We start from the raw sequence: 26,540 nt of genomic DNA, 5'->3' as shown, positions 1-26,540 counted from the left end.
GCAGGCGAGGGCGAGGCAAGACAGGGCCGCAGTCTCGATGGCTCCGAGGCGTTGCTGCATATCAGCATAATATTTCAACCATGTTGTGGGTTCAAGCCCCACATTGGGGAAAAATTCCTGCATTGCAGGGGGTTGGACTAGATGACCCTTGTGGTCCCTTCCGACTACAATTCCATGATTCTATTGATATATTACCATAGCATATGCATGATTCTGCTTTCTTGAATTGTCCTAGGCATAGCAGCCAACTCCTAGAGGCCTAGGTGCCTCCCCCCCCCAAAGAAATTACTGGTAAATACTGTATTTTAAAGAGTCCTCCCCCCCATGTTGATGGGCTTTCTATGTGGGGCTTATCTGCCCCCCCCAGTATTTTATTGAGGATGGAAGAGGGAGGAAAGGAAGGAAGAAATAGAGAGAGGGATAACTCACATTTGTGGGTGCCTCTGGGTGACGCTGTGATGCTAGAACTCTGCAGCAAGAGGAAGATACCGGTACACCTGTACAGGAGCCTTGTAAGCAGCTTTCTCTCTGCTTGATTTACAGCAGGCACGTCCAACAGGTAGATTGTGATCTACCAGTAGATCACTGGATGTCTATGGTAGATCACTGCTAGATCACTGGCACCCCTAAAAAAAGCTCACCCAAATTTTTCCTCCTCCCTAAAAAAAAGCTGAACTATGACCTGAAGCCCTAAACAAAAATGGGCCTCCCTCCCTCCTAAAAGAAGCTCAACAAGTTTGACCTAACCCCCCCAAAACAGGGCTTCCCTTCCTTAAAAAAACTCAACAGCTTTGACCTGAACCCCCCAAAAGGGGGTAGATCACTCCCAGTTTTTAACTCTGTGAGTAGATCAGAGTCTCTTGGGAGGTGGCCACCCCTGATTTACAGTATACAGATGCAGGAGGAGGGGCAGACTGGAACACCAATGCTTTTTATAAACATCACTGTGTCTATCAAAGCTTATTATTCACTTCCTTTTAGCCTTGCAGGGCCACCTTAGTCAAATTGAATCCTCTGCACCCTCATTAAATCGCCAATAGAACTGTTAATGCGATCCCTGAATGCCCATTAACAACTCCCACTGAATTACAATAGGGTGAATAGGGTGGACCTTGCCTGAAGGGATATTCTGCTCCATTGTCTTAACTGCTTAAGTACTGGTAGCCACTTTGCTTTATTTATTTGATGTGTTTTTGTTACAGCTGTGTTCCCGCCCCCAGCAAGTGGAGAGCTGCTCTTGCTAAAGCAAAGCCCTTTCCACTTCAGTTTTTGGAGGGGCAAAGTATTGGTTATGGTCTGTAAAATACAATAATTTTTTGCTTCTGGGGGGGGGCAGCTGCCCCCTCCTGCCCCCCCTGTCTACACCCATGGAGAATAGTGAAGCTATAGCGAATAGTGAACACTGGTGAGGAGGGGGGAAGGACAGAGAGAGAGCTAGAAAGATTGAGAGCGGGGAGGGGGGGGAAGCTTCTTAAATATTTGGACAGTCTCAGTGCCAGCGTGCGCAGAGGAAAGTAAGACAACATGAGAGTAGAGGCACTTAAGGAATTCTATTTCTGTACATTCTGATGCTCATTTATCTGAACTGTACTTCCTAGACAAAATGGCACAAATCTGAAAATAATTAGTCTTAGGATTTTGCACTTCTCCGAATTTAGCAATACTTTTTTTTTTTGCTCATGCATACAAACACACACACACACACAGAGGTATGCATGAACTGAAACACACACAAAAAAAAATCTAAATTCATATTTGATGCTAGAATATGTACGGTATCTAAATTTGGTATCTATTAAAAATAATATGCACTTAATAAATTTTGTATAATATTTTTAAAATTGTTGATTGATCTGTAAACCAGGTGGGATGGATTTATTAATACAAATCCATGATTATATGAAATTGGCACAGACCTGAAATAGATTCAGCCATCCATCCAAACATGAGCAGGGAACAGGAGAGGGAAGGAAAGAGAGCTAGAGAAATGCTTTCAGAAGGGGGGGGGATTAGTAGTAGTAGTGAAGATTTGTGTTGTGAAGAGATAGAGTGGAAAGGAATGAGACAAGACGATGGAGGCCCTCCTTCATCCCAGTCTCTCAGCCATGAAATTTCCATTTTATCTCTTTCCATTGGAATTTCTATCCCATCTTTGAGACCAATTCCCCAAGTGGCTTACAAAAAATCTGACGTATACACGTTCTCAATATTCCACCCCACCCAATGGGGCATGGCAGGGCAATCTGAATCAGGATTGATTCTAAACTGATGGGGCCACCAGTGGACTGCTTATTGCATTGGAGACACAATTCTAATAAACTGTCCCTGTTCAAGTCACACGTTAAGAAACATAGCCCCGAATGAGGAAACAGCAGACTACCCAGCATATCGTTAGATGGGGGCAGATGCCTGGGTCTGGCAGGGCTCTGATGAGTGCGTGACAGAGGCGGGAAGCCTGGGGATTGACTTTGGAGAGCAGGGCAGTGATTTATGGAATTTGGCACAGGCTGTGAGGAATGGCGGAAGAGGAATGGCCAGAGCCGTCAGAGGTTGGGTGTGCAGGATATGTCAGAGGAAGGGGCTGTTCAGGCGAAGGACAGACCAGTTGAGTCCTCACCACCCACTGCCCCAGTGTCTTCTAGAACCAGGAGGGGCTCGAAGAAAGAAGAGCAGTGATATTTTCCATGTAGGAGAAGACAAGCTGGGTTTGTGTGGTCCCATTGTTGCTGCAAGTGCTCTGCAGGGCACAGACCTGGGAACAGCTGCTTGGGGCCTAGAAGTGTCTGTGGGGGTGGACCATGGGAATTTCTGTGTGCTTTTGTCAATTAAAAAGTAAATTTCAGACGTGTGCCTTCCCTGGCTGCTGCCTAGGACACCAGCTTATTAAATGTGCACAACTTCAGAGGGCGTTTAAGTCCGTGCTTGTTGTAGCCTTTCTTGGGGCTGACAAGTTTTTAAATAGCTCTTCATTCCTGGCAACTTTGAAGCAGCAATGTATATTAAATTTCCCTACACTTCATTGACTCAAAACATTTTTTCTTTACCTCTTGATTACCGGTTAGCATTGGCATGCTAGAAAGAACTCATGAACCGAAGAAAGCAAAACAGAAGATCTTCTAAAAATATATCTTTAAGAACTCCATTGCCACATGACAGAATTGTAATAGCCGGCTTGCTCTGCAGAATTTATAATGTCTCTTGTTTTTCTGTAATGGCCTACTTTAAGCAGTAAAACAATTACATACTAAATAATGTGATGGGCTGCTTTAGCTAATGTACTTCCCGGATGAGATACTTCTAATATTAGAACATTTCCAGCCTCTATTTTATTATAAAGCCGTTCACTAGTGGACACAATCCAGTGCATGTTTAAGCCTGTTGATTTCAATAGGTTTAAGCATGTTTACAACTACGCTAAATTATGGCCTAAGGATGCAAGCATGAATACTTAATTGGAAATAAATTCTTTGGGGAAAGGCCAAGCATATGCTCCAAATGTACCAATCTGCTCATGATGTCTACTAGATAATTCTTAAAAGTTGAATGTTGAATGATACATTTCCAAAATATATCTAATTCACTGCTATAGTATTAGATTTTTTCTTTTTCTTTTTTTGGAGTAAATACCTAGTCATTTAACTTAGAATGTAAGAGGAGTCCTGATGGGACAGGCCAGCCAGAAGCAGGGCACGAAGGCAATAGCTTCACTCACATTGTAGTTCCCTAGCAAGCTTGTATTGACTGGTGATGTGTCTCTGAACCTCTGGCTGCATTCAAGAGTAGAATTTGTATGAAATTTGTAAAATCCTCAAGTTCTTTTTACAGTGGTGGCAGAAGCAAAACACAATTTGAAGCTGAGGTTTCCAAAATGCATTGGGCCATGTCACACATCAGCTACCTATGTCATAAGTGTCTATGTCACCCTGAGGAACTACGCTTTCACACAGAATAAGCAAGCACAACCAATATTCATCTTAGAAATGTTGCAAGGTATAGTCAAGTGAAAATATATCATTGAGGTAGATTAGCCTTTAAGTTCCCTATGTGCCTCTATACTGAAGGCTCAGAAGGAAACACATTTGGAATCCTCACCTAAATGTCAATTTAAAGGTATCTTAGAAATCCAATACTTTCAGTGAAAATAATGAAAGCAAAAAAAGCCTTAAACTTGTTATTTATTTAAGCAAAGCAACCTACCTTTCGAGAATGGATTTCTTTCACATACAATGGAAGTAGAAATTCAGATATACCTTCAAGTCGAATTCCTTTTTTGGTGACTCTCAGATTCCCCATTCCATCCTAGAAGCAATAATATACAAATGTGTGTATATGCCGTTGAGTTGGGAAGCTAATCACTATATACAATGCATTACTTACTCCCATCAAACCTCAGGTTTAGAAGGTTAATGCTAAAAGCAACGTAAGTGCAGGGGGAAGTGAGTATGCCTGTCTGATTATGAGATGATTCATGACATGAATGCACATTTGTCACAATTTTTGATAGGCACATTGCCTACTGGCAACATACTTCAAAACCTTCAACACACATTTCTTTGACATGTACCTCTCTATAGTCTGAGCTACCTAGTTCATAAAACTCTAGGCTTTCCTCCTTTATAAGACTAATATGGATTGGGCCCATGTTTATCTGGAAATGTGGAGTTACCAGGAGGGAAGCCATCTGTGGTCTGAAGATTCGAACTTGCAATTATGTGAAAAGCTTGTGATCAACAGGAATAGCATACTACTCCATAGTCTATATGAGATTTCAAATTTAACGTTTTGCATAAAATCATAGAATTGTAGAGTTGGAAGAGACCCTGAGGGTCATATAGTCAAAACACCCTGGAGTACTGTACAGGAATCTCGACTAATTCATACGTTGACAGGTGACCATCTAACCTCTGCTTAAAAATCTCCAAGGAAGGGGAGTCCATCTCTCGTGGGAGTCTGTCCCACCGTCCAACAGCTCTATACAAATGTCAAAGGATTCTCTCAGATTCCCAATCAATAATGAGGTTCCTGGCCACTTCACTCAGAAAATGGATTTGCCACAATTACTTTGGAGCACACCAGGCATAGTAAATGCAGACAGACCCATGTTCATGGACATAAACTGGAGAATTCCTGGTACATATTCTGAGGGGTTGTTGTTTTTTAAACAAAACAACAGCATGGAAATCTTTTTCACTATTTGTCTTTTCACTGTGGGAAAATTCAGTGTAACCACCATATAAACTGTGAAGTTGCACAGTGAATTCTTTTGGGGATAAAACAGCGTGATTCCATGCTGTCTTGAACTCCTGGGAGGTCTGGTGAGCATGCTAGATAAACATGCTAGATAAATAAGAGCCTATGGAAGGACAATGGTATTTTATACAGTGTGGCTCCCTCAACTTGCCTATCTATACAAGGCAAGATTGCTAGGCAGAGGACATATGTGTGTGTTTTTTAATGGTGAATGTCTTGTTTTTGCCAGGCAGAGGGTTACAACACATAAGGCGTGTTGCTTTTAGACACCCCTCCTGCCTGTATGAAATGCTGGCAGGTGTCAATCATTACATGTCCAACTGTTCATCAAATGTTCTCTTACCGTTAAATATTACTCCGTAACTGGCACAAAATATTGTTAAATGTGACACAACAGAAGTTCCTAAACTTCTTTCCAGGAAGATATTGGGCATGCACTCTCCGTTCACAATGGATGATAGTGAGATGCAACACACCGCCACGTAAACTGAACAAGGATAGAGATCCACTCATGGGAACGGGGAGACCAACATCTAGAGAGTCACTGGTTTCACATCCCTGCCCTACAACATGTTCCCCAGATTCCTATGCAATTCCCTGGGATTCCTTGTCAAACACGTGGAGGTTCCTTGGTAGATTTTGTATGGTAAATATTCCCAGAAGGTAGGAAGTTTGAAACCACATTGCAATTTACTATGGCAATTGCATGTCAGCCATCTATACAGTTAAGTACTGAACACCATTGCATGCCTGATATTAAATACTGTTGGATCCCAATATTCAGACAAGTGTAACATATAGATATACTGAGCACACAAAGAATATGTGGGAAATTGTCAACATCAAAACTGCTCTTTGTTGAGAATCACTGGTAAGTACATTGATTTCAACTTTAAAATACACAGCTTCTCAACAATGATTCATCCTCCATTCTCCACTAACGCCTGCCTACTGAGACTGAAGAGTTACATTATGAGGACAATTTCTCCAAAGCATATCACACCAACTGAAATAATGAAATGTTTTCTAGAATAAAATATTAGCACAGAGCTTCAAATACAAAATATTTAAAATTTAATAGGGTGAATGAATTGGAGCTCGGTTTAAACATGAGAAGAAAAATGCAACTCTCTCCCTTTTGAAAATAACATTTTTTCCTGTGTTTGTGAACAGCAGAACTTTACGTACATCTAATACAAGTAGAACAGTAGCTAGCCACATTGAAATTATAATGGTCTGTACATATATGATTTTCCACCAGAGGTCATGCTGATCTTCCAACATGGGTAGGGGGCATGAAATAGCTGCCTTGCCTCTAACAATGGCTAACTGGGTTGCCAACTCTCTATGGCTACAGGTAATCTTAAGCCTGAGGTGATCAGGCTGCTGATGAAGCCAAGGCTAAAGACAAAAGGAGAAGAAGTGCAACTACAGAACCCATAAACTGACTACAGCACCTTGCATTCCATGCCCTGAGAGCTTAGAGGTGGAGGGAGGCAAGACAAGCTAAACAGAGCCACAATGTTAGGAGGGAAAAAGACAGTCATCCACACCATATATTTAAAGCATGTTTAACACCCATTAATTGACTCCTAGAATTGTAGAGTTGGAAAGGACCTCAAGGGTCATCGAGCCCAACTCCCTGCAATGCAGGAATCTCACCTAAAGTATCCATGACAGAAGACCGTACCAACCTTTACTTAAAAATCTCCAAGGAAGGTTCACATAGTCAGATGATCCGGGGGTCAAGAAAGCCGAGGGTCTAAGGTCATAAGAAGCAAGAATCAGCAAGGTCTGGTTAAGAACGACCAGGGTTGTTTCCAGCAACTGACTGAGGCTGGAAACCCTGCTTAAGAAAGCTGGAGCCAGCTGGTTCTCATCAGGAGCAAGGAGGCTGATTGGCAGCAGGTGGAGTCACTTTGCCTTCTGCTCCTTCAGGCTGCTGCTCAGCAGGTGAAGCCAAGCCCTAACCCATGACAGAATCCTGAGGACCCATTTGAATGGGTGTTAGATGTGCTTCAAATATATAATGCAGATGCTATTCATGAACTGTGTCCTTTTGGGACAGTTGGGATCCCTTTTGAATTTCATTTTTAGTGTAATATTGGATCACCTTAAGCACCTACCCATGTTAAAAACACTTCCTAAGTCCTTGATCCCAAGTAACTAGTTCCTTAACCTACTGCCACCAGACAAGTATGGAGGTCTCTTGCTTGGGCAGGGTGGAAGAGCATCTCTTTTGCTTTCACCATTCCCAAGGACAGCCTGATGGAATCTCCATCATTTGAGCCTGTGCGCTACTGGGGGAACAAGACAGTTTAATAAAAGAAAGAGTGAGGGCAGGAGCGCAGACACTGGGAAGGATTGTAGGTTTGCCCACAGAAGGCTTTATTCTAAAAAGGTGTTAAAAGGACAATGCTAATTGAACTGTTCTCCATTTGATGACTGTTCAAGTCAGAATAGCATCAGGTCCAAGACTTTCATTATTATAAATGGTTAGAAAGGAAAGATACCCTGTTATGGATTTAGTAGATGTATTAAATCCAGCAGGATTTAGATTTATTTAATCTATAGGGATACACCAAGATCCTTAAGAAAGCTATTTCCTCTCTCGTGAAAAAGCGATCAATTATGTCATGAGAATGCAACAAATTGAAAAATAATGTGGTTCAAGGAATTCAATCATGCTACTCATGCTAACACCAGGGAACATTTAAGCTTTTGGGTCTGGGGGGGAAAAGGGAAATGATAAGCATTTTAAGGACCCATCAAATGGATGTAATATATACAACTGCAAATGTGAAATGAACATGGGATATTTTTTAAAGAAGCAGAAGATTATTTTGGCGTGGGGCAGACAGAAGGAGGACAAGTTTAATTCTTTTTAGTCAGCACATTGAAAATCCCTTCAAGCAACAAAGGTATGTGGAATGCCTTAAAAATGTCACTTTTATTTATCCTTTAAAATGTCACCTTTATTTATCCAGTAACCCTAACTGAATGAAGTAGTATTTTATACACACCATAAGACAGAGCTGATAGAAGAAGAAGAAAAAGAAGAAGAAGAAGAAGAAGAAGAAGAAGAAGAAGAAGAAGAAGAAGAAGAAGAGGAGGAGGAGGAGTTTGGATTTGATATACCGCTTTATCACTACCCGAAGGAGTCTGAAAGCGGCTAACATTCTCCTTTCCCTTCCTCCCCCACAACAAACACTCTGTGAGGTGAGTGGGGCTGAGAGACTTCAGAGAAGTGTGACTAGCCCAAGGTCACCCAGCAGCTGCATGTGGAGGAGCGGAGACGTGATCCCGGTTCATCAGATTACGAGTCTGCCACTCTTAACCACTACACCACAGTGGCTCTAGACAATCTGGGGCAGGTGAGCCTTGATGGGAACTCTACGCAGGCCACCTACTATATCCCTCTGTTTTCTGGGTTGGAACATGTCCTCAGACTATGATAATGCCTCTTTTTCTTCTTCTTTTTTGCCAAGATGGAGGATGGAGTGGAAAGAGCTGCATCAGTGGTTCCATGCACTCTTGCCTATGGCACAGTCCACTAATGACATCATGAAGCCCTTGGAAGTTTACCAGTCAGGGAATATGGCCCTCAGGAAATGTCCCCATTCCCCACACCTGGTTCTTTGTAATGTCTGGTTTGAGCCTCAGGGTGGCGCCACTTAAGGCTACTGAACTCCAAATCCTATGCTCTGCACACTCCACAATTTTGTCATGGTTGTTAAAGAAAACTAGAAAAATAGTATTTTTGAAAACAATTTTAACATGCAAACAACACAGAGGTGTTAACTGGGATGAAATGTTATAAAACAGAGCTGAGCTGCCACTTGGAGGATAACAGGAATCAGTGAATAAATGCACTGTTATTACGGTAAAACAAAACTACTGGCCTGACACGCTCCAAGAAAATGCAAATAACAACAACTTGGGAAACAGCATCTATTTGTTTCTTAGGAAACCAAAGGTTTTAACAGGCAAATGCGAAGAGTATGAATTCTAATGTTAAACTGTGGACCTGATACAAATGGCTGAAGAACAAATAGCTTACACATGGTTAATAGGCACAAATCATGTACACTAGAGATAGCCCGCTGTTTCCCCATGGACTCGATGCTGTTCCCAAAGCATATATATATATATATATACCCACTGTTTCTCTTGCAATGTTTTTCAGTGCTTTCAAGTTTCAAGTTGTATTAAATAGCCACCTTCCACACTGGAATATTCTGTGGCCTACAAGTAATGTAAAATAAATGATACTGTGTTTGTGTACACGTGCTCCATAAATGGGAAGCCGTTACTGTAGTGTGAAAATATACTTCTGGAGTTGAAAAATACTGGAGGTGCCTATTCCTTGTCAACACTGTTCTTTTTCTTCCTCCTCACCCTGCCGCCATTTCTTGTGAAATCCTGGGCATCTCAGGAACTGCCTCAGGATCGGCAGACTGTCAAAGAATTCCACAATTGCTTATTTAGTGTCTGACAGACCTTGATACCAGAATGCTAGCTTCCCGCCCTCAAAATAAAAATAAAAATCAATACTAGGAAATCATTTGATGCTGGGTAACATGAATTATTGCTTTTGTGTTTTTGTGTAATCACAATACCTTTGGAAATGAAATCACACACCGCCCATAATTGGTAAGGTGCCAAAGCCAAGGCTTAAAGTTCTCATTATAATTTGAGAATTCATAAAGTAAAAAAAGATAGATAAAAACAAGCATGAACCAAAAAGTGGGAGGGGGGGGGATTAACCACCTCTAGCATTATGAGACCCCTGGAATTTTAACTAACAAGACCTTGAAGATTAGAAAACAGCTTTGGCCTAGTAGATTTTAATGGTTCCAGATTGCCAGTTTTCAAAATGTACTCATGTGTAGGTTCAACATGTATAGGTTCAACATCACACATCAAGGTTAGTGGCGATAGAAAGGGAAGAACATTTGCAGAAGTAAAACGCCACACTGCACTTGTCAGGAAATTGTACCTGTGGGTATTTAGGAACATTGTAAAATACAAAATATTGAAAAGGCTCTAATCATACCTTCTGCCCTTAGATCACATCATCCTAGAAACAATATTCTAAGTGGGTACATGGCATTGATGCACATGAGAGACTTCTGTACAGGCTCATAGATAGCAATAATCTTCTGCCATGTTGAGGGTATGTTTAAAGGAGGCCTCTGAACAATGTTTTGAGTTTGTCCTCTGTTCCCCATTGAAATAATACCTCAGATTGTAGTTCTGAATCTTTGAAGGGCTGATGGCCCTTTCAAAATGCACGAATGAACCCAGGTTTGTGTAGTGCAGTGATGGGGAGGGGATGATGATGGGCGAAAACTCCATAAATGTGCAGAAATATCTTAAAATTGCAGGTCTTAATTTATGGCCTTAGCTTTGCATTTCAGACCATTCCACTCTCTTCTTTGATATCCCAGACTACCATTGCATTGGGGGTAAGGACAGTGATGTGCCTGAATCTTGCACCTTCAAAACTAGACCCAGATTTTCTCCTCCCTTTTGAAGTGGAGACACACAGTATACAAAATATACCAGTATCTAAAGTTAGATGTCAAGGCACTCTTCTTTGGAAATTGATTCCATGAAATTAAAACAGAACCTACTGCCAAGCAAATGTGTTTAGGTCTAAGCTACACAAAAACATACATCACCATCTAGTGAATTACTGGATGACAAATTGTTTGCAAGTTAAAACAAGGCATTCTGGGTCTTCCAAAGAGTGAGAAACAAGTATAATAAAACACATCTTTTATCTCAATCTACTAAATAAGAGCAAGAAAGTCCCTCCACTTTCTCCAGCATCGATAATTGCTAGGAGGATATTATTTATTATGGGTATTATCCAGCCACAGTTAAATACAGTTAAGGGCCTAACAATAGCCCTATTTGGGTGTTCAAGCAACATGTGTGGATGTGTATGGGCTCATGTGCTGGCCCTACCCTCAGTATCCTGAAACCATGTGCACCACCCCTAACCTTCTGCCACTGAGCAGGTAGACCCAAAGGGGACTTCTAAACGTGTTCAGATGAATGTGCTTATCAGCCTCTGTATATTTTATTTTTGTGGATACATACACATGCAATGTTAATTCTGCCCTAATTCACACTGAGTCCAATGGGATATAAGTAAGTGCTTAACTCTCCCATTCAAATCAATGGTACTTTGAAGGATCAATGACAATGCAAGTTTACCTTGCATTACAGAATATGATGAAACCTTCATACAACTCCATTTACACAAACAATCTTAGCTTAACTTTGAATATATCAGGGCTTTGGGTGAATGAGCAGACTGACTTTCAGTGGCTGCACTGGGGTATTAAGGAATGCCAGTTAATGTAATGACACATTAAACTGATTAAACTCTTCTCGAGAAGTAAAAAATTGCATTTGTCAAGTTTGATATAACATTCTCTCCCAACTCAGAAGTAATCAGTTAAAATAATCACTTTCCATTGTGACATTATTAAGATTAAGCATTTGTTACTAATGTTTGTCTTGAAAGTTGATGACGCTAATGCTTTTTCACAAAAGTGTAGGTGATTTATTAAATCAAGGAAATGGCGTTGGATCTACTACACTATAACATTTGCATTTCGTCCTGAAAGAAACAAAACTTGAGATCTATACACTGGGCTCACTTACTGAAGGAAGAAGAATAAACAGAGCATAAAATGAGGATTCTTGATGGGTGAAATAATATCCAGAATGAGTCTATTGATTTCAATGAGTCCATTCTCTGAGTATAGAATTGGATATCACCCAATGGAACCATTGCACAGGGAACATACATAGGCTCATAGAATTTGAATGGACCACAAAGAATCATCTAGTCCAGGCATAGACAAACTCCGGCCCTCCAGATGTTTGGGACTACAATTTCCATCATCCCCGACCACTGGTCCTGTTAGCTAGGGATGATGGGAATTGTAGTCCCAGACATCTGGAGGGCTGGAGTTTGCCTATGCAACCATACTGGATGCACTTATCACTTTATGCCCCTTGGGATGGGGAGACAGTTGGGGAGGCAACATTGATCCTCTCTCTTTCTGGCAGGATACAAGCAACAGGAGATGACAAACTTGTTTGATATTAATTGAAAAGCAAGCTTGCCTATTCAGAATAGTGAGGCTTGGTTTCATGTAACTTCTATTCTGATGTAAAAAATATGAAAGTAGCATCATTCATCTTCACAAGTCTTCCCTTGGCCATGCTAAATGAGGTGTTACATTATGTATATTTGGTTGTTCATTGTACGTATTAATTGTATGAAAAATTCTTGTAACAGCAGAGCTCCCTACAAAATGAAATGAAAATCTTTCCAAATATAACCTTGTATAAATCAAAGCTAGACATGTCTTTCTACCTTACCAATTCCCACCATGCTTCAAACAGATAAGGAAAAGTTAGAAGAGTGTCAATGAAGAAGGATTTTAGGAGGGTTTATAGATAAGTTCTACCAAATCAATTTTTAGTCTCTGTCCTTTTCACTGCTGTAAGCATCAGAGTTTGTCCTAACCGTCCTTGAATCCAAATATCTTATCATTGGGTTTAATTTATGATGTCAACTTTCCCGACATTTATTGTGCATTTTATTGATCAGCAAAAAGTATGTATACTTTGTCGGTTCATAACCACAAACAGATGTTTTGCTATAATTGTGTCATGAATATGACTAAATTTACGACATTCTATCAGCAGTGAAACAGAAGCAAAAACTTTATTGGAATGGAAGAACTCAAAGCCTTTATTCCTAGCTTTTATGGCTTGAATATAATCTATATTTTTATTGCTGGGTACACACAAAGAGTGCTTTGAACGAACCTTATTTATTATTATAGGACATGAAAAGTGAAGGGCTTGGGGGACAACTGTTGAAAAAAACAGCCTTAAGGCATTGGTATACCAGAGATACATGCTGTTTGCTGTTTTAAATTCCTCCTATAAATTATTCTAGGAGACTTTTGGCTGTTTGCGGGTGCAGCCATCAACATACTTAATGGAAGCAAGAATAATGAAAATCAATGTTGTTACATATGAGTCAACTTGGTTAGGCTTGGGCTAACTGGCACCAGTGCCGAGAAGGTTGAGGTTCTGGCATGTAGAAGATCCATGAATGATGAGATTCTGACTTGCAAATTTCAGTTATGGGAAAAGGCAATTTCCATTGCTTTAAAAGTAAAGTTTCTTTTCTCAGAATCTGACAGTGAAGAACATATGATTAGGAACATGTTAGAATGAAGAAGGAATTTCCTTGTTTCACTAGGAAATAAATCAGAAATCAGAAACATAACCATGCTCATCCCCAGGGTCACTTCCTTAACAGTTTGTAATACACAGTTTGTATTTCACTGCCACAAAACACTGAAAGTTGACATTGTCAGTGAACTTCCCACTATGGTTTTAGTTCTGGGTAGCCCTTTGATCTCATCAGCTTATCTTAAGAAGAGAGTTTCTCACATCTCCCATTTTGTTGTTTTTCACCTCGCTTAAAGAGAACCTTTTGGAGCTCGCTTAAAGAGAACCTCTTTGCCCTATTGATTTGCAACATCAACCTTATGAAGAACATGTTGCCAATTGCAGAGTCGTCTCCCTCATTTTGGAAGCATCCTTCAAAGTTGTCTTTTGGTAAGACTTTTGTTATGCATTCTGACAAAGTCTCAAAACAACTTTCTTCCAACCCATTGTAAAACACGTGTGTGTGTGTGTGTGTGTGTGTGTGTGTGTGTGTAGGCCAGTCGTGGGGAACTTCTAGCCTGTGTACCTAATGAGGCACACTAAAACCTTATTTGGCCCACAAGGTCATTTGGGCCATGTTCTCCTCACCTCCCTTACACCTGACTTCACATATGATGTTAGTTAGTGAGCTATTTTTCTAGAAAAAAGGTGCCAGAACTCACCACAAACGCCTCCCTTGTACTCACCTACCTGGGAGGTGATGGAACTGAGTTTTGGCTGAAAAAGAGCTCTGTGGGGCAGATAAAGACACAGCTGTGCCAAAAACAGATTTTCAGGTGCTAGCAAACCTCTATATATAGCACCCTATGTGGCGCTTTGCAAGCCCTGATTGTAGGTGTTTGTAGAGGGCTGAGTTTGGTGCTTTGAAGCCCCGATGATCATGACCACCCCTTCTATTTTTCTGTTACCTCCTTATTTCTCTCTCTTCTCCCTTTACTATTGCAATCAAACCCAATTACATATAATTCACAATGTGTGAGGGGAGAGGATTAATGAAAGTTTGTCGTTGGGTTCCCTTGAATTCCACCCTTCCTCCACACAACAATGACTTAGTAACAGCATATCTCCTCCCAGTTCTATGTGCATCTAGTTTACATATTACCTGCAGGTACCCTATCTAATGAAAATTTGCCCAGTTCTTTTAAGACAACGTGATAGAAAACATCATAGCTTGCCTGAGCAGTTGGGTAGCTGTTTGGCCCTGACTTGTGGCTTCATTCCTCAACTCTTGGCTCACCTTGGACTGCTGCTTTCTCTTCTACAATCGACTATTTAAAGTGTGAGCAAGAGTCATGTTTGCTGAATTAGCTGTTTCAGGCAAAATACAAGTTGTTAGGTTTGGTATCTATATTTTATTGAAGGCTTTTTTAAAAAAAACTGAAACAAAGGTGAAAGTATGTGGGCTGAAATCTTGCAGTCATCTAGTATGGAGTGAGTGGTTTGAGGATTGCAGACTTAAATAGTGTTATTTGTACTTCCAACTTTATGCCATTATACATTCTGATAGTCACCCTATGGTGATGATTATATGACATGCAAGACTTTTCTCTTTCTAGCCATTTCCTCATCTGCAGGCTTTGCCTGATGGATTACTGCATTAAAGGTCTGTTTGATTATGTGCTTTTTAGCAAACGGCTTAAGCAAAGTCCTGGAGAGTGAAAAACTGGCTGATGGTGCGTTAGCAGTGCGTATACTCCAAAAAATAAGATAGCAGCTGTTGGAGAAAAACACAACAGACAGTGGGCATGGAGTGAGATTATTAGAGGGCATTATGATCGTGTCATAGGGTGGGCTAATCCAACTGCCAACAAAGAAACAAGCTACATATAATTTGTAGTGTGTGTTGGTCACCATGTGACATAATTCACAATTGTAATACAAAACTTTATTAGGAAACGTAAAATGCTTTTCAGAAAAAAGAAGATAAAAAGGTAAAGGTGTATCCCAATATAAAATTTATTTCTGGTGCTGCAAGGGGCTTGTGTTTAGTTCAGAAGTAAAACCAAAATGATATTCTGTAAGTGAGCGGAGTCTTTATACCATTTTAGGTTAGGTATCACTTTACCTCATTGTTTCTTGGGTTTTATGAGATAGCCAAGGTCTCTTGTTGGCATAAATAAAATTTAGTAGCTTTTTAGTAATTATTAACTTGAGAGATGGATATGCTTATTGGCAAGATTCTGAATAAGTAAAGAAGGTATGAAAATAGCATCATTTTTGTTTTAGAAACTCTGCCTAACTATGAGTATGAATTTTTGAGCTTAGTTGTTAAACCTTTTATCAGGGGATTAAGGTTCAATTTTTCTAGTTTTGATAGATTCTAGGGTATATTCACCCTGTTATTTAAAGGAGGTAATACAGTGTTTGAGGCCAGTTGTTTTGTGTCAATGCAGTTGTAATTTTAGAGGGGTGAATCAACCCACATTTGTCGAAGTTAATAGTGAACCCAGATATCTTGCCAGATATAACAAGTTGACGCATAACAGCAGATAATGAGGTTTCAGGGTCAGAAAGGAATAGCTCAACATCATACAGTATTGATAAAATGGTTTTTTTCCAAATAATTCAGAACATTTAAAATCATGTTTTTAAAAATATCCAATAGAAAGGTTTAGGCGATAACAGGGGCATGGCCCAAGATATTAAGAAAACCAATTTCTGAGTTGTGAATAATACAAACTGGCATAATTTTTGTACCTTGTTGACATATGTGTATGGTTTATTAGTTCTATATTGGCTAAGCACCAAGCATAAAAGAAATTGTGTTAATGTAATATGTTGTATAGGGATGCTTTAAAAGTGGGTGGTTTGCGTGGGTTTTGCAACAGGTGAGATGTTCTGCTTCTATCAAAATAATCATTAAGTACAAGATTTAAGTTATCACTTGTTTAAATTGTTTAGTTGAGTGCAGTAATGTAAAAGCTTCATCTAGAAATTGTTCTTGTTGGGTATTAGGTACATAAACAGAGCATAATGTCAGCCAGGAGTTATCTAACAGACCTTTGAGGAAGATAAATCTTGCATTGGGGTCACTTAGTGCATCTTTTAATTGAAAATCAAGTTTAGGAGAAATCCAGATTGCTGACCCCCTTGTGAGGTGTACCAATCTCCACCTTGATTCGGGAGGAAGGGATACGTATCAGTATTGTTTCTTTCTTTTTCTTTTTAAAATATGTCTTTTATTTAAAAAGTAAGGTCTGGGTTATCTGGGTAGACCATACCCTTAGTATTTTAATTGGAGTACCCAAGATATTTACATTCCAAGTAACATGCAGCATTTACCAGGCAATATATCTATTATGCACCATAGTAATTTCAGTGTTATTATCATATTCCATCAGAATAAAGATGCTTGGAATTCATAAAGGGATTAACTCTCTCTCTCCCCCCCCCCCGCACTACGTAGTCTTTTCAGCCTTCCTAACAGAATACAGTGGTACCTCGGGTTAAGAATTTAATTCGTTCTGGAGGTCCATTCTTAACCTGAAACTGTTCTTAACCTGAGGTACCACTTCAGCTAATGGGCCCTCCGGCTTCCGCCGCGCCACTACGGTGCAATTTCTGTTCTCATCCTGAAGCAAAGTTCTTAACCCGAAGTACTATTTCTGGGTTAGCGGAATCTGTAACCTGAAATGTCTGTAACCTGAAGCGCCTGTAACCCGAGGTACCACTGTAATCCCTACACTTGCAGATGAGAGTGGAATAGTGCATAAATGCTCATGAGCTAAGGTGAAATTAGGAGGCTCACACATTAACCCCTCCTCCCTCCTTCCCTGAAGAAGCAGAAAATGTTTTACATGGTTATACGTATTGCAAACAAAAATTCTTGCCTGTTTTGGTTATAGAGGTCATAACTCTTGACAAACTTACTAGTTGGTAGTTTCATTTGGGAAGCAACCACATTATTTACTTTCAAGCCTTTACATTTATTTAACAGGGCTTGTTTTCCACAAAGGAAAACAAATGAATCAGATTCATTTTCTCCTGTTTTCCTATGTGGGTTTCACTGGTTCTATACATTTGGATTGTGATTTTTATGTTCTGTTTTCATTGTGTTAAATTGTGTGTGTGTGCATGTATGTGTGTTTGAAATGAGAATCAACTTTGACTTTGCCTTGGGGGCAGAAAAAAACAGGATAAAAAAAATCTTTCAAAGCAGATAAAGAAATAAAAGTCCTCTGCTATAAAGATTGACAAATCAACTAAGGAAAGAGCTTTTGTAGATGGTAGACAATGGAGATGACACTTTAATGTTAGCGTTCAATAGTTTTGCAATAAAAATCCAGACAGTTAAATAAAATACATACTTGGAAAATAAGAGTTCTCAAGCATCTTTCTCAAAAATTCAAGCCTGCAATACACTTTGGGAAGATTCACTAATGATACATCACTCAAGAACTACATAAGATAAGAAGTGCTCTGGGGCTTGTTGTAACCCTTAATCAACAGGTTCAGCTACTGCTAAACTTGTATAAATGATGCTGTATTTTTACTGAGTGACAGAGGATTTCAGGGCAAACTTATTCCTCACTTTCTGTCTCAGTAGCTCAAGGTACCATATCTGAAACTTATTTCTCCTGATTTTTTCATATTAGAATAATGTTAGTTGAGGCTAGTCACTATCGAACACCATTGTGAAATCTCTGTTCAAACACAGGTCTCCTTGTTCCAAGTCCAACACCATGGCTATTGGTTCCCTGTATTGTTGAAGAGAAAAAGACAGTTCCAAGAGGGAAAAGAGAGCTAATGGTCTCACATAAAGGTAAAGGTACCCCTGACCATTAGGTCCAGTCGTGGACAACTCTGGGGTTGCACACTCATCTCGCTCTATAGGCTGAGGGAGCTGGCGTTTGTCCACAGACAGCTTCCGGGTCATGTAGCCAGCATGACTAAGCCGTTTCTGGCAAACCAGAGCAGCACACAGAAACACCATTTACCTTCCCACTGGAGCAGTACCTATTTATCTACTTGCACTTGATATGCTTTCAAACTGCTAGGTAGGCAGGAGTTGGGACCGAACAACGGGAGCTCACCCCATTGTGGGGATTCAAACTGCCGACCTTCCGATCAGCAAGCCCAAGCTCTGTGGTTTAGACCACAGCGCCACCCGCGTCCCTCACATTCGGTCCTCTAAAAATGTCCTTCCTGAAACATGTAAGATAGGATTTCTGTTTGCTCCTAACAAAACCAGATGTTTGAAAACATATAAAAATACACCTATATTCTAAATCAAACTTTCCCCTCGGCTCTTTATTGCCACTGTCATTTCCCTCTGCCCTCTCCCCTCAATTAAAACAGTTGGCTCTTCAATGTTGGAAGAAACTCTCCATTTGTAGATGGCTGCAGGAGGATGCAGTGCTTTGGCAGAGCAGAACTTTCCCTTTTGCTCACCTGAGAGAAGTGTCTCTTTAGGGGCTGGCTAGCTGCAGCCTCACAGCTTGATGTTGTTGAGGAAATAGCTCTCTGAGCTTACAAGAAGTGCCTGGAAAGGAAGGGGTCTATAAAAGAGCACAGCCATGCAGTGACAAAAAGTGAATGGGGGAAAGCCTAGGGACAAGCAGGTGCCCTGTGGTTCTCCACAGTAATGGCCAGTGTGATGGAGGTGGAGCTGCTCTCCTGACACCAGGAATGCTGTAACCTACCTGGCCGGGGAAGGGAAGGGGCTTGGCTCCCACTGCAGTGATCTGCTCTGGACTCAGCAAAATGCTCAGTTCAAGAAAGAGCCAAGCTGTGCTATTTTTCTACAAAAATAAGTGCTGGAACTCACCATGAATTGTTCTCTTATTATGATAATGCAGGCATCCCCAAACTTTGGCCCTCCAGATGTTTTGGACTACAATTCCCATCATCCCTGACCACTGGTCCTGTTAGCTAGGGATCATGGGAGTTGTAGGCCAAAACATCTGGAGGGCCGCAGATTGGGGGTGCCTGTGATGATGGCACCCACCTGAGAGGTGCCGGAACTAAGTTTCAGCAAATTCCGGCTGGGGGGGGGAAAGGCCCTGAAGCCAAGGCAACTGTGTGATGGTAGCTTGTGGTTCAATTCCTCACCAGTCCATCAAGTGAGGAGGGACTGGGGCTTCTTCTCCTCTCTTTGACTAAAAGTATGCTTGGCTCCCAAAAAGCAATGCATTATTACTGCCAAGTGCCATTCATCATCTGGATTCTTAAATGCTTCGTGGTATTAATTATTTATGGGGCAAAGCCAACTCAGCATTTGATATGTTAAAAAATGGATACAAAGCTGCTTTTGATTTATACATTTCAAAATGTAAAGTGTCAGGAGTCTTCAAAGCGAGCTCGTTTCTGCAGCTTACAGCCTTCAAATCAAATAAACCTTATCAGAAGGGGTTTGGACACTACCTTGTTTGGTTTTGTTTAAGTAATCTACTTAGAGAGCAGCTTCAAATGGAATTTGTAATTTTAGTAAAGGTGTAACTAAATTCCCCTTCTCTTTTCCTTGCTGCTGCTTTAGCGTCCAGAGTTGGCCTCAAGATTTCCAAGAAGGGCCCCTAGATTTCTGGAACTCACTCATTGTGGGTAAGATTTGCAAGTCAATATGGACTAGTGGTGATCCAAATCTTGTTCCTGTTGTTAGTCCCTTTCTCCAAATTCATTTTGGGTGGGGATGGGTAAAAAGCAAAGCCAAAACTACAAGCCACCTTCAGGAGAGAATAACATTCACTCTTGGGAGTGGGAGAGAAGCCTTGTGGCTTTTTTCCAACCATGTCCTGGCATGATGCTACATCACAATGTCACATTGTTCCCTTGGTGGTTGGGGAAAACCAATGTTGCATAGGAGCACTTCAGGCACTTGTAAGCAGAGGAGAGAGAAAGTAAACTTCAAAACACAAGAAAAAAGAGGCATTTTGGCTACTACTTTCAGTAAGCCTCCTTTTTGGACAGTTAAGTAGCACTTACAGTACCAGCCCTATAGCTGCATCTGCAAAAGGGAGAGGGATTTCTCTATTTGCTGAGCTTTATTTTAGACTTTATACTAGAAGCGGGGAAAGATGAAACTTGAGACTGTTGTTCCTATGATTTTCCCTTGTTACGTTGTAATGTTTTGATTGGGTGATTTATGACTGATTCTCACATCTGCCTCGACTATAGCAGCCACCGGTTGGACTGGCTTGTAATGCCTGAAGTCTAGAACAGTCACATGTGAGGCATCAACACACACTGAACTTAGCACATGTTAACAGTCTTTGTCGACTGTCGCAGCAAATGTATGCACAGTTCCATCCATGCCATTGGATAGCGTCCAGCTGCCTCTGTGTGCAACATTCACGGTGATAAGAAAGTGAAAAGCTCAGTGGGAAGTTATCAAATGTGACTTGCACTGGACTTACAGTGCTAGAGGCAGTGGTGAAAAATGATCCTCTCAGCAGGTAAATATGCATGCTTTTATTCCATGCATTTATATTGCTTCCAATGGATGTCTTAATCAAACGCATAATATTTTGAAATATTATCAAATCTGCCTTTCATTGTATTGATCTGAGGGCAAGTTGCAACAAAACGAGGGCCGAACCCAGCAGGCCAGCACTACATAACAAGTAAAACATACACAGGAACTAATTCATTAAATAACAAGTGACACAGTGGCAGCAGCTAGCTACCACTACCCTTCTCCAAATGTCATTAATCCGTGCTGAGAACTCAGAGGCGGAACTAGAGGGGGGGAAAGTTTCATAGGGGAGGCAGGATTTAGGCCTCCCCCTTTTCTAGTTTTTAATTAGATATTTGTTAAATTTGAAACTTAAACCACAAAGATAATACAGTTAACTTTCCCAGGATGACGAGCCCCATGATTTCGCTCTACAGACTTGCAGTAACCACCTTCTTGACGGTTGGACTCACAATGGGTCTAATCCACTCAATCCACAGGAGCCTGTCTTTGCATGCAGGGGAAGTCCCTAACTCACCAAGGGTTTGAGACCCATCGGCTACCCTCAGCCAGTTGAAGACATTTCCCAGGGTGTGGCCACTGTCATATGCTAACAGCTTCTGGGACTCACAGGTAAAAGCTGAGTGTAGGGTGGGAACCAAAGGTGGACAAACTACCGCAGAAGGAGCATGACATGTCCCCCACCAGAGACCACCCCTTCCCTAACACCCCACACACCCATAATCATATTATGTGATTTAATGCTGTACTTGTGTTTTTTGTTGATTTTATTTGTTGTTTGTAACCCGCTTTGGGATTCATCTGAATGGACAGCAGCATAGAATACAATCCATCCATCCATCAATCAAGGTATGAGGTAAGATAATTCCTGGGATGCCATGAGATTCAAGTGGCCAGTTGTACCACACCATGCTCAGTTGTACTCTACTGCTCGTCCTTGCCTTGCTTGTCACAGAGTCACTACATCAGGCATCCCCAAACTGCGGCCCTCCAGATGTTTTGGCCTACAACTCCCATGATCCCTAGCTAAGAGGACCAGTGGTCAGGGATGACGGGAATTGTAGTCCAAAACATCTGGAGGGCTGGAGTTTGGGGGTGTCTGCACTACATCCTTTTTGACTGCATCATTTTATTTGTATGCCGCCTTTCCATAATTGAAACTATGCTCAAGGCGGCTCACAACATGACAAGATTTACATAATTACAGACATAACAAAAGTGGTAAAAGTACACATCAAAAAGTACACAACCTAATGAAAACAATTTCCACATAAATCATAAGATCTAGAACTAAAGATACAACAGTAATACCAATAACAGCAACAGCTCTCTCAACCCTCCGTAAACAATACTCCAGCCCAAGAATCTGTTCAACAGTCTCAGTAGCTGGAGTCCATCAGCACTCCACTCTCCCAGGCCAGATGGGAAAGGGCCAGTAAGGCAGCGTGCAGGTCTTCCAGGGCTCACAGCCAAGATGGTCTCATTCAAAACAACACAGATAAAAATTAAAAACAATTTTCAGTGAAGGAAGACAGACAGGCATGCCCTTTGGAGAATATAGTGAAGAAGAGCCACACTGATCTAGCTAGCTGAGACTCAGTTGCTCCACTCATCCAAATTTTCCTACATCTGCAACTCATGGGTTGTGATTGTCCATGGTTACAGAATACCTGTAAGTTGTGCATTTTAAGTTCTCGCTTTGTGATTTTGACCTAGCTGGAGTGTTATTAAATTAATTGAAGTTACTAAAACCATTTCATCTTTCAAGGGTTGGCAACCTAATTTGGTCAGATACAGCACACCAGGAAAGGTCCATGGAAAACCCTGGGCATGCACAGCTGGGAGCACAGGACCCATCTAGTGTATTGCTGCAACGTACGGCTCCATATATAAGTTAGGCTTTCCAGATGGCCTGTTTACTATAGTTCAAGGTTGCAGAGTAATACAAACTAGCAAACAAGCAAATAAATGTCCTGCCTGTACATGCATATCAAATCATGCTCCTGAATCTCTACTGCAATAAACCCCGAGTAGCTTGCAAAATTGAGTTCAAATTTATGGTTATATTTTCATCTCCTAACATCATATACTGCATCCTTGCTGTTGTATAAATCAACTGCACTAAGAACTGGGCTCATCTAACAGGTGAGACTTACAGATTCCAATTTGTTTCCAGTACCTTTAAGCATCTACAGGTACTCATTCATGGAATGGGTGTTGTGGCACAAAACTCCAGTGTTCTGTCAGCTCCAAGAAGAAAATATACAACATCATCATTTCACCCTCTTGCCGCTGAGTAGAATTCAAGATGCAGCAGCAGTAATGCCTATTTCCTAATTTGCCTATTATGTATTCAATAATTCAGTACACAAAGGAAAAGGTAACAACTCCCATGGAAAAGTAGAAAGAAAAAATGGTTGGAATCATTAAAGGTAAAGATAAAGGGACCCCTGACCATTAGGTCCAGTCGTGACCGACTCTGGGATTGCGATGCTCATCTTGCTTTACTGGCCAAGGGAGCCGGCGTACAGGTTCCAGGTCATGTGGCCAGCATGACTAAGCTGCTTCTGGTGAACCTGAACAGTGTACAGTAATGTCGTTTACTTTCCCGCTGGAGCAATACCTATTTATCTACTTGCACCTTGACGTGCTTTCGAACTGCTAGGTTGACAGGAGCTGGGACTGAACAACGAGAGCTCACCCCATCACAGGGATTCGAACTGCCGACCTTCTGATCGGCAAGCCCTATGCTCTGTGGTTTAACCCACAAATACACAGGTAGGTAGCCGTGTTGGTCTGAGTGGGAACAAAATTTAAAAAAATTCATTCAGTAGCACCTTAAAGACCAACTAAGTTTTTATTTTGGTATGAGCTTTCGTGTGCATGCATGCACACGAAAGCTCATACCAAAATAAAAACTTAGTTGGTCTTTAAGGTGCTACTGAAGGAATTTTTTAATTTTGCCACAAATACACAGTTCGTCATAAAGTAGGTACAGTATTTAAATAACAATTTCCATGAATACTTTTTAAACGTAAAATTCATTGTGACATCTAAAAAAAAATGTGCATACTATAATCAATTATATTTGATCCTGTAAGCATGTTCTGCCTTACAACTAGGGACAGATCAATCAGTATATATCTTGCACGTGTCAATTTGCACATTCATAACTATGTTCTGTCATGCTTTTTTATTATCTGCATTTTTTAAAAATGCACAATTCTTTTTACTTAAATACTTATCTTACTACACATTATATATGTACAGTCACACCTCGGTTTAAGTATGCTCCGGTTTGAGTACTTTCAGTTTAAGTATTCCACGGACCTGTCTGGAACGGATTAATCCACTTTCCATTACTTTCAATGGGAAAGTTTGCTTCAGGTTAAGTACAGACTTCCGGAACCAATTGTGTACTGAAACCGAGGCACCACTGTACATGTTTTATTTCAATATACCCATTAACAAACATACTTCATCCTAAACTTGCTAAGAACTGCAAGACTAATTTTGGAGAAATGTGAAATCCAATCTGTACATTGCTTTGGGAGGTGTGGATGAGGTCAGTTTGCACTGGAATTCACAGGAATCATTTTCCTCAAGTATCCCAAAATATGTCACAGTATTACCTACCGTACCCGAGAAGCCACAACCCTTTCTCAGTAAATAAGGCAAAGAGCTACAATCCATGCATCTTTCCGGTCACACATAAAGAGGGGAGGGGTGGAGGAGCTCATATTTGAACAGTAAAATAAATACTTGAGATGGATTCTGAACCTCACCACCTCTGATTTGGTTCTTCTTGGTTTTCTAACACTTCCCAGCCCCATTATCAAAAGTGAGGCAGAAAGAGAAGGAAGTGCTTAGAACCTTGGACTGAGGAAAGGTAATATGATGGGATGGGGAAGGAGATACAGAACCTTCCTTTCACATGTTCAGTTCTCTGTTAAAAGAAGCTCTGCCCCACCGTTCAATTTTTCTATATGGATAGGCCAGGCACTAAAAGAACGACACATTTCTCTCCATCACTTGTAGTTTGGGCCTGTGTTAAGAAAAAGAGTGTCCGCAGAATATACAAAGTTTGAAAAATATTGACTTGAGTGAATACGTTACCAATCTAGCATGACTTAGCCAATGCAAGGATCTGGTTCTCTCCAGCCTTCTGGAAGCTAAGTAACACATGAGCTGACACACTTAACAAGCTACAGTGCACCAATGAGTCACCGACCACCACAGTAATTGGTGTCATAAAGGCTACCCCTGAGCCACTCTGCTTATTAGAAAATCATCACCTCTGCTAGCTGTGCTGCAGGGTTGTTGCAAGCGGTTTCCTAATCAATCCCTCAAGGAAGTTTTCACAGAACACAGCAAATGGTTCTGATTTTTATTTGGCTACAGGTGCACTTCCTGGCTGACCCAGCAATTTTTAACTATTCGGGGCACTTGTTGCATAGTACTTGGCTTCATTTTAAGATGCCCCCCATGATATTAGTAGAATATTCATGGGATGGAGACCTTCCCAGTTCAGCAACTCACGAGAACATTCAGTCAAACACACAAAGCACATGCTCGTACAAATAAAGCCTAAGGCGTGTGACAGATAAGGAAATGTTACCTGAGCAGTGCCATTATGAAAATAAATTCATTTACACCCAGTAAAGACCATCAAGTGTATTGGGGAAAGTGCAAGACCTACCTCCTTAGACATTAGTTTTGTATTAGGCATAACTTCTGAGAGGAATGTGTTTTTTGTACATTAATATAATGTATATCAGAACACACACCCAACCTTTTTTTGCGGATGGATGACCTTGTAGGGGTGCAATTAAGTGGAATGAGGCATATCTGACAGCCAACATTCTGTAGTATAGCAAACTCTTAGGGATGTGTGTGTTACAAACCAGCCAGGATATCCCCATCATCATCAATTTATTTAGAAATCATCTTCCATATATGTCACAAGGTGATTACAAAATGGGATTTAAAACAGCTGAAAAGGTAAAGAAAAACCACAGAAAACAATAGTAATTTAAAAACAACAACAACAACAATAACAATTAGGCACCCGTGGCAGATACCTCTTCATTCAGCAGGGCAAGCTGGCACTTAACCCAGTGTGAGTATCAAAATATAGGAAGTCCCTCCCCTACAAACTTATGATTATAAAACTGAACTAAAAATATGAAGCTATACCTAAATATATGCACAACTCAAATCTTCAAGGACTCATGGCTGTGTGTCTTCCTTTGATTATGAGCCTGCAGGCCAGGAATCTTTGCTATTCCACAGGGCAAAACCCTTCTCAGAGTCACTGTGAAGATCTTTGGAATGTGACGGACAAAGTCTCCCACAGATCACAATGACCTACTGGGTATATATGGGATGCATGTGGTACCTTGATACATCAAATAGCTGATAGTCCTTTGCACCTTCCTAGCCATGGACTGGCTCTTTGCCTAGAGCAGGCATTCCCAAACTGCGGCCCTCCAGATATTTTGGCCTACAACTCCCATGATCCCTAGCTAACAGGACCAGTGGTTGGGGAAGATGGGAATTGTAGTCCAAAACATCTGGAGGGCCGAAGTTTGGGGATGCCTGGCCTAGA

At 40.9% G+C, this 26,540-nt stretch overlaps 1 protein-coding gene across 1 annotated transcript in view; it reads right to left on the bottom strand.

Annotated features, from left to right (window-relative positions):
- Positions 1-4,294, bottom strand: part of SGCZ (sarcoglycan zeta) — a 120,125-nt gene extending 115,831 nt beyond the window's left edge. Inside the window, exon 1 of the mRNA XM_060278819.2 lies at positions 4,198-4,294. Within this exon, the coding sequence (XP_060134802.2) occupies positions 4,198-4,293 (96 nt within the window). The 5' untranslated portion in view covers position 4,294. The remainder of the gene's footprint in view (positions 1-4,197) is intronic.
- Between the last annotated feature and the right edge of the window lie 22,246 nt (positions 4,295-26,540).

Source organism: Zootoca vivipara, chromosome Z1 (genome assembly GCF_965207765.1).
Source record: "Zootoca vivipara chromosome Z1, rZooViv2.hap1.1, whole genome shotgun sequence".
NCBI classification, from domain to species: domain Eukaryota; kingdom Metazoa; phylum Chordata; class Lepidosauria; order Squamata; family Lacertidae; genus Zootoca; species Zootoca vivipara.
The sequence above is the reverse complement of the archived record's forward strand: the minus strand, read 5'-3'. Positions and strand labels throughout refer to the sequence as shown.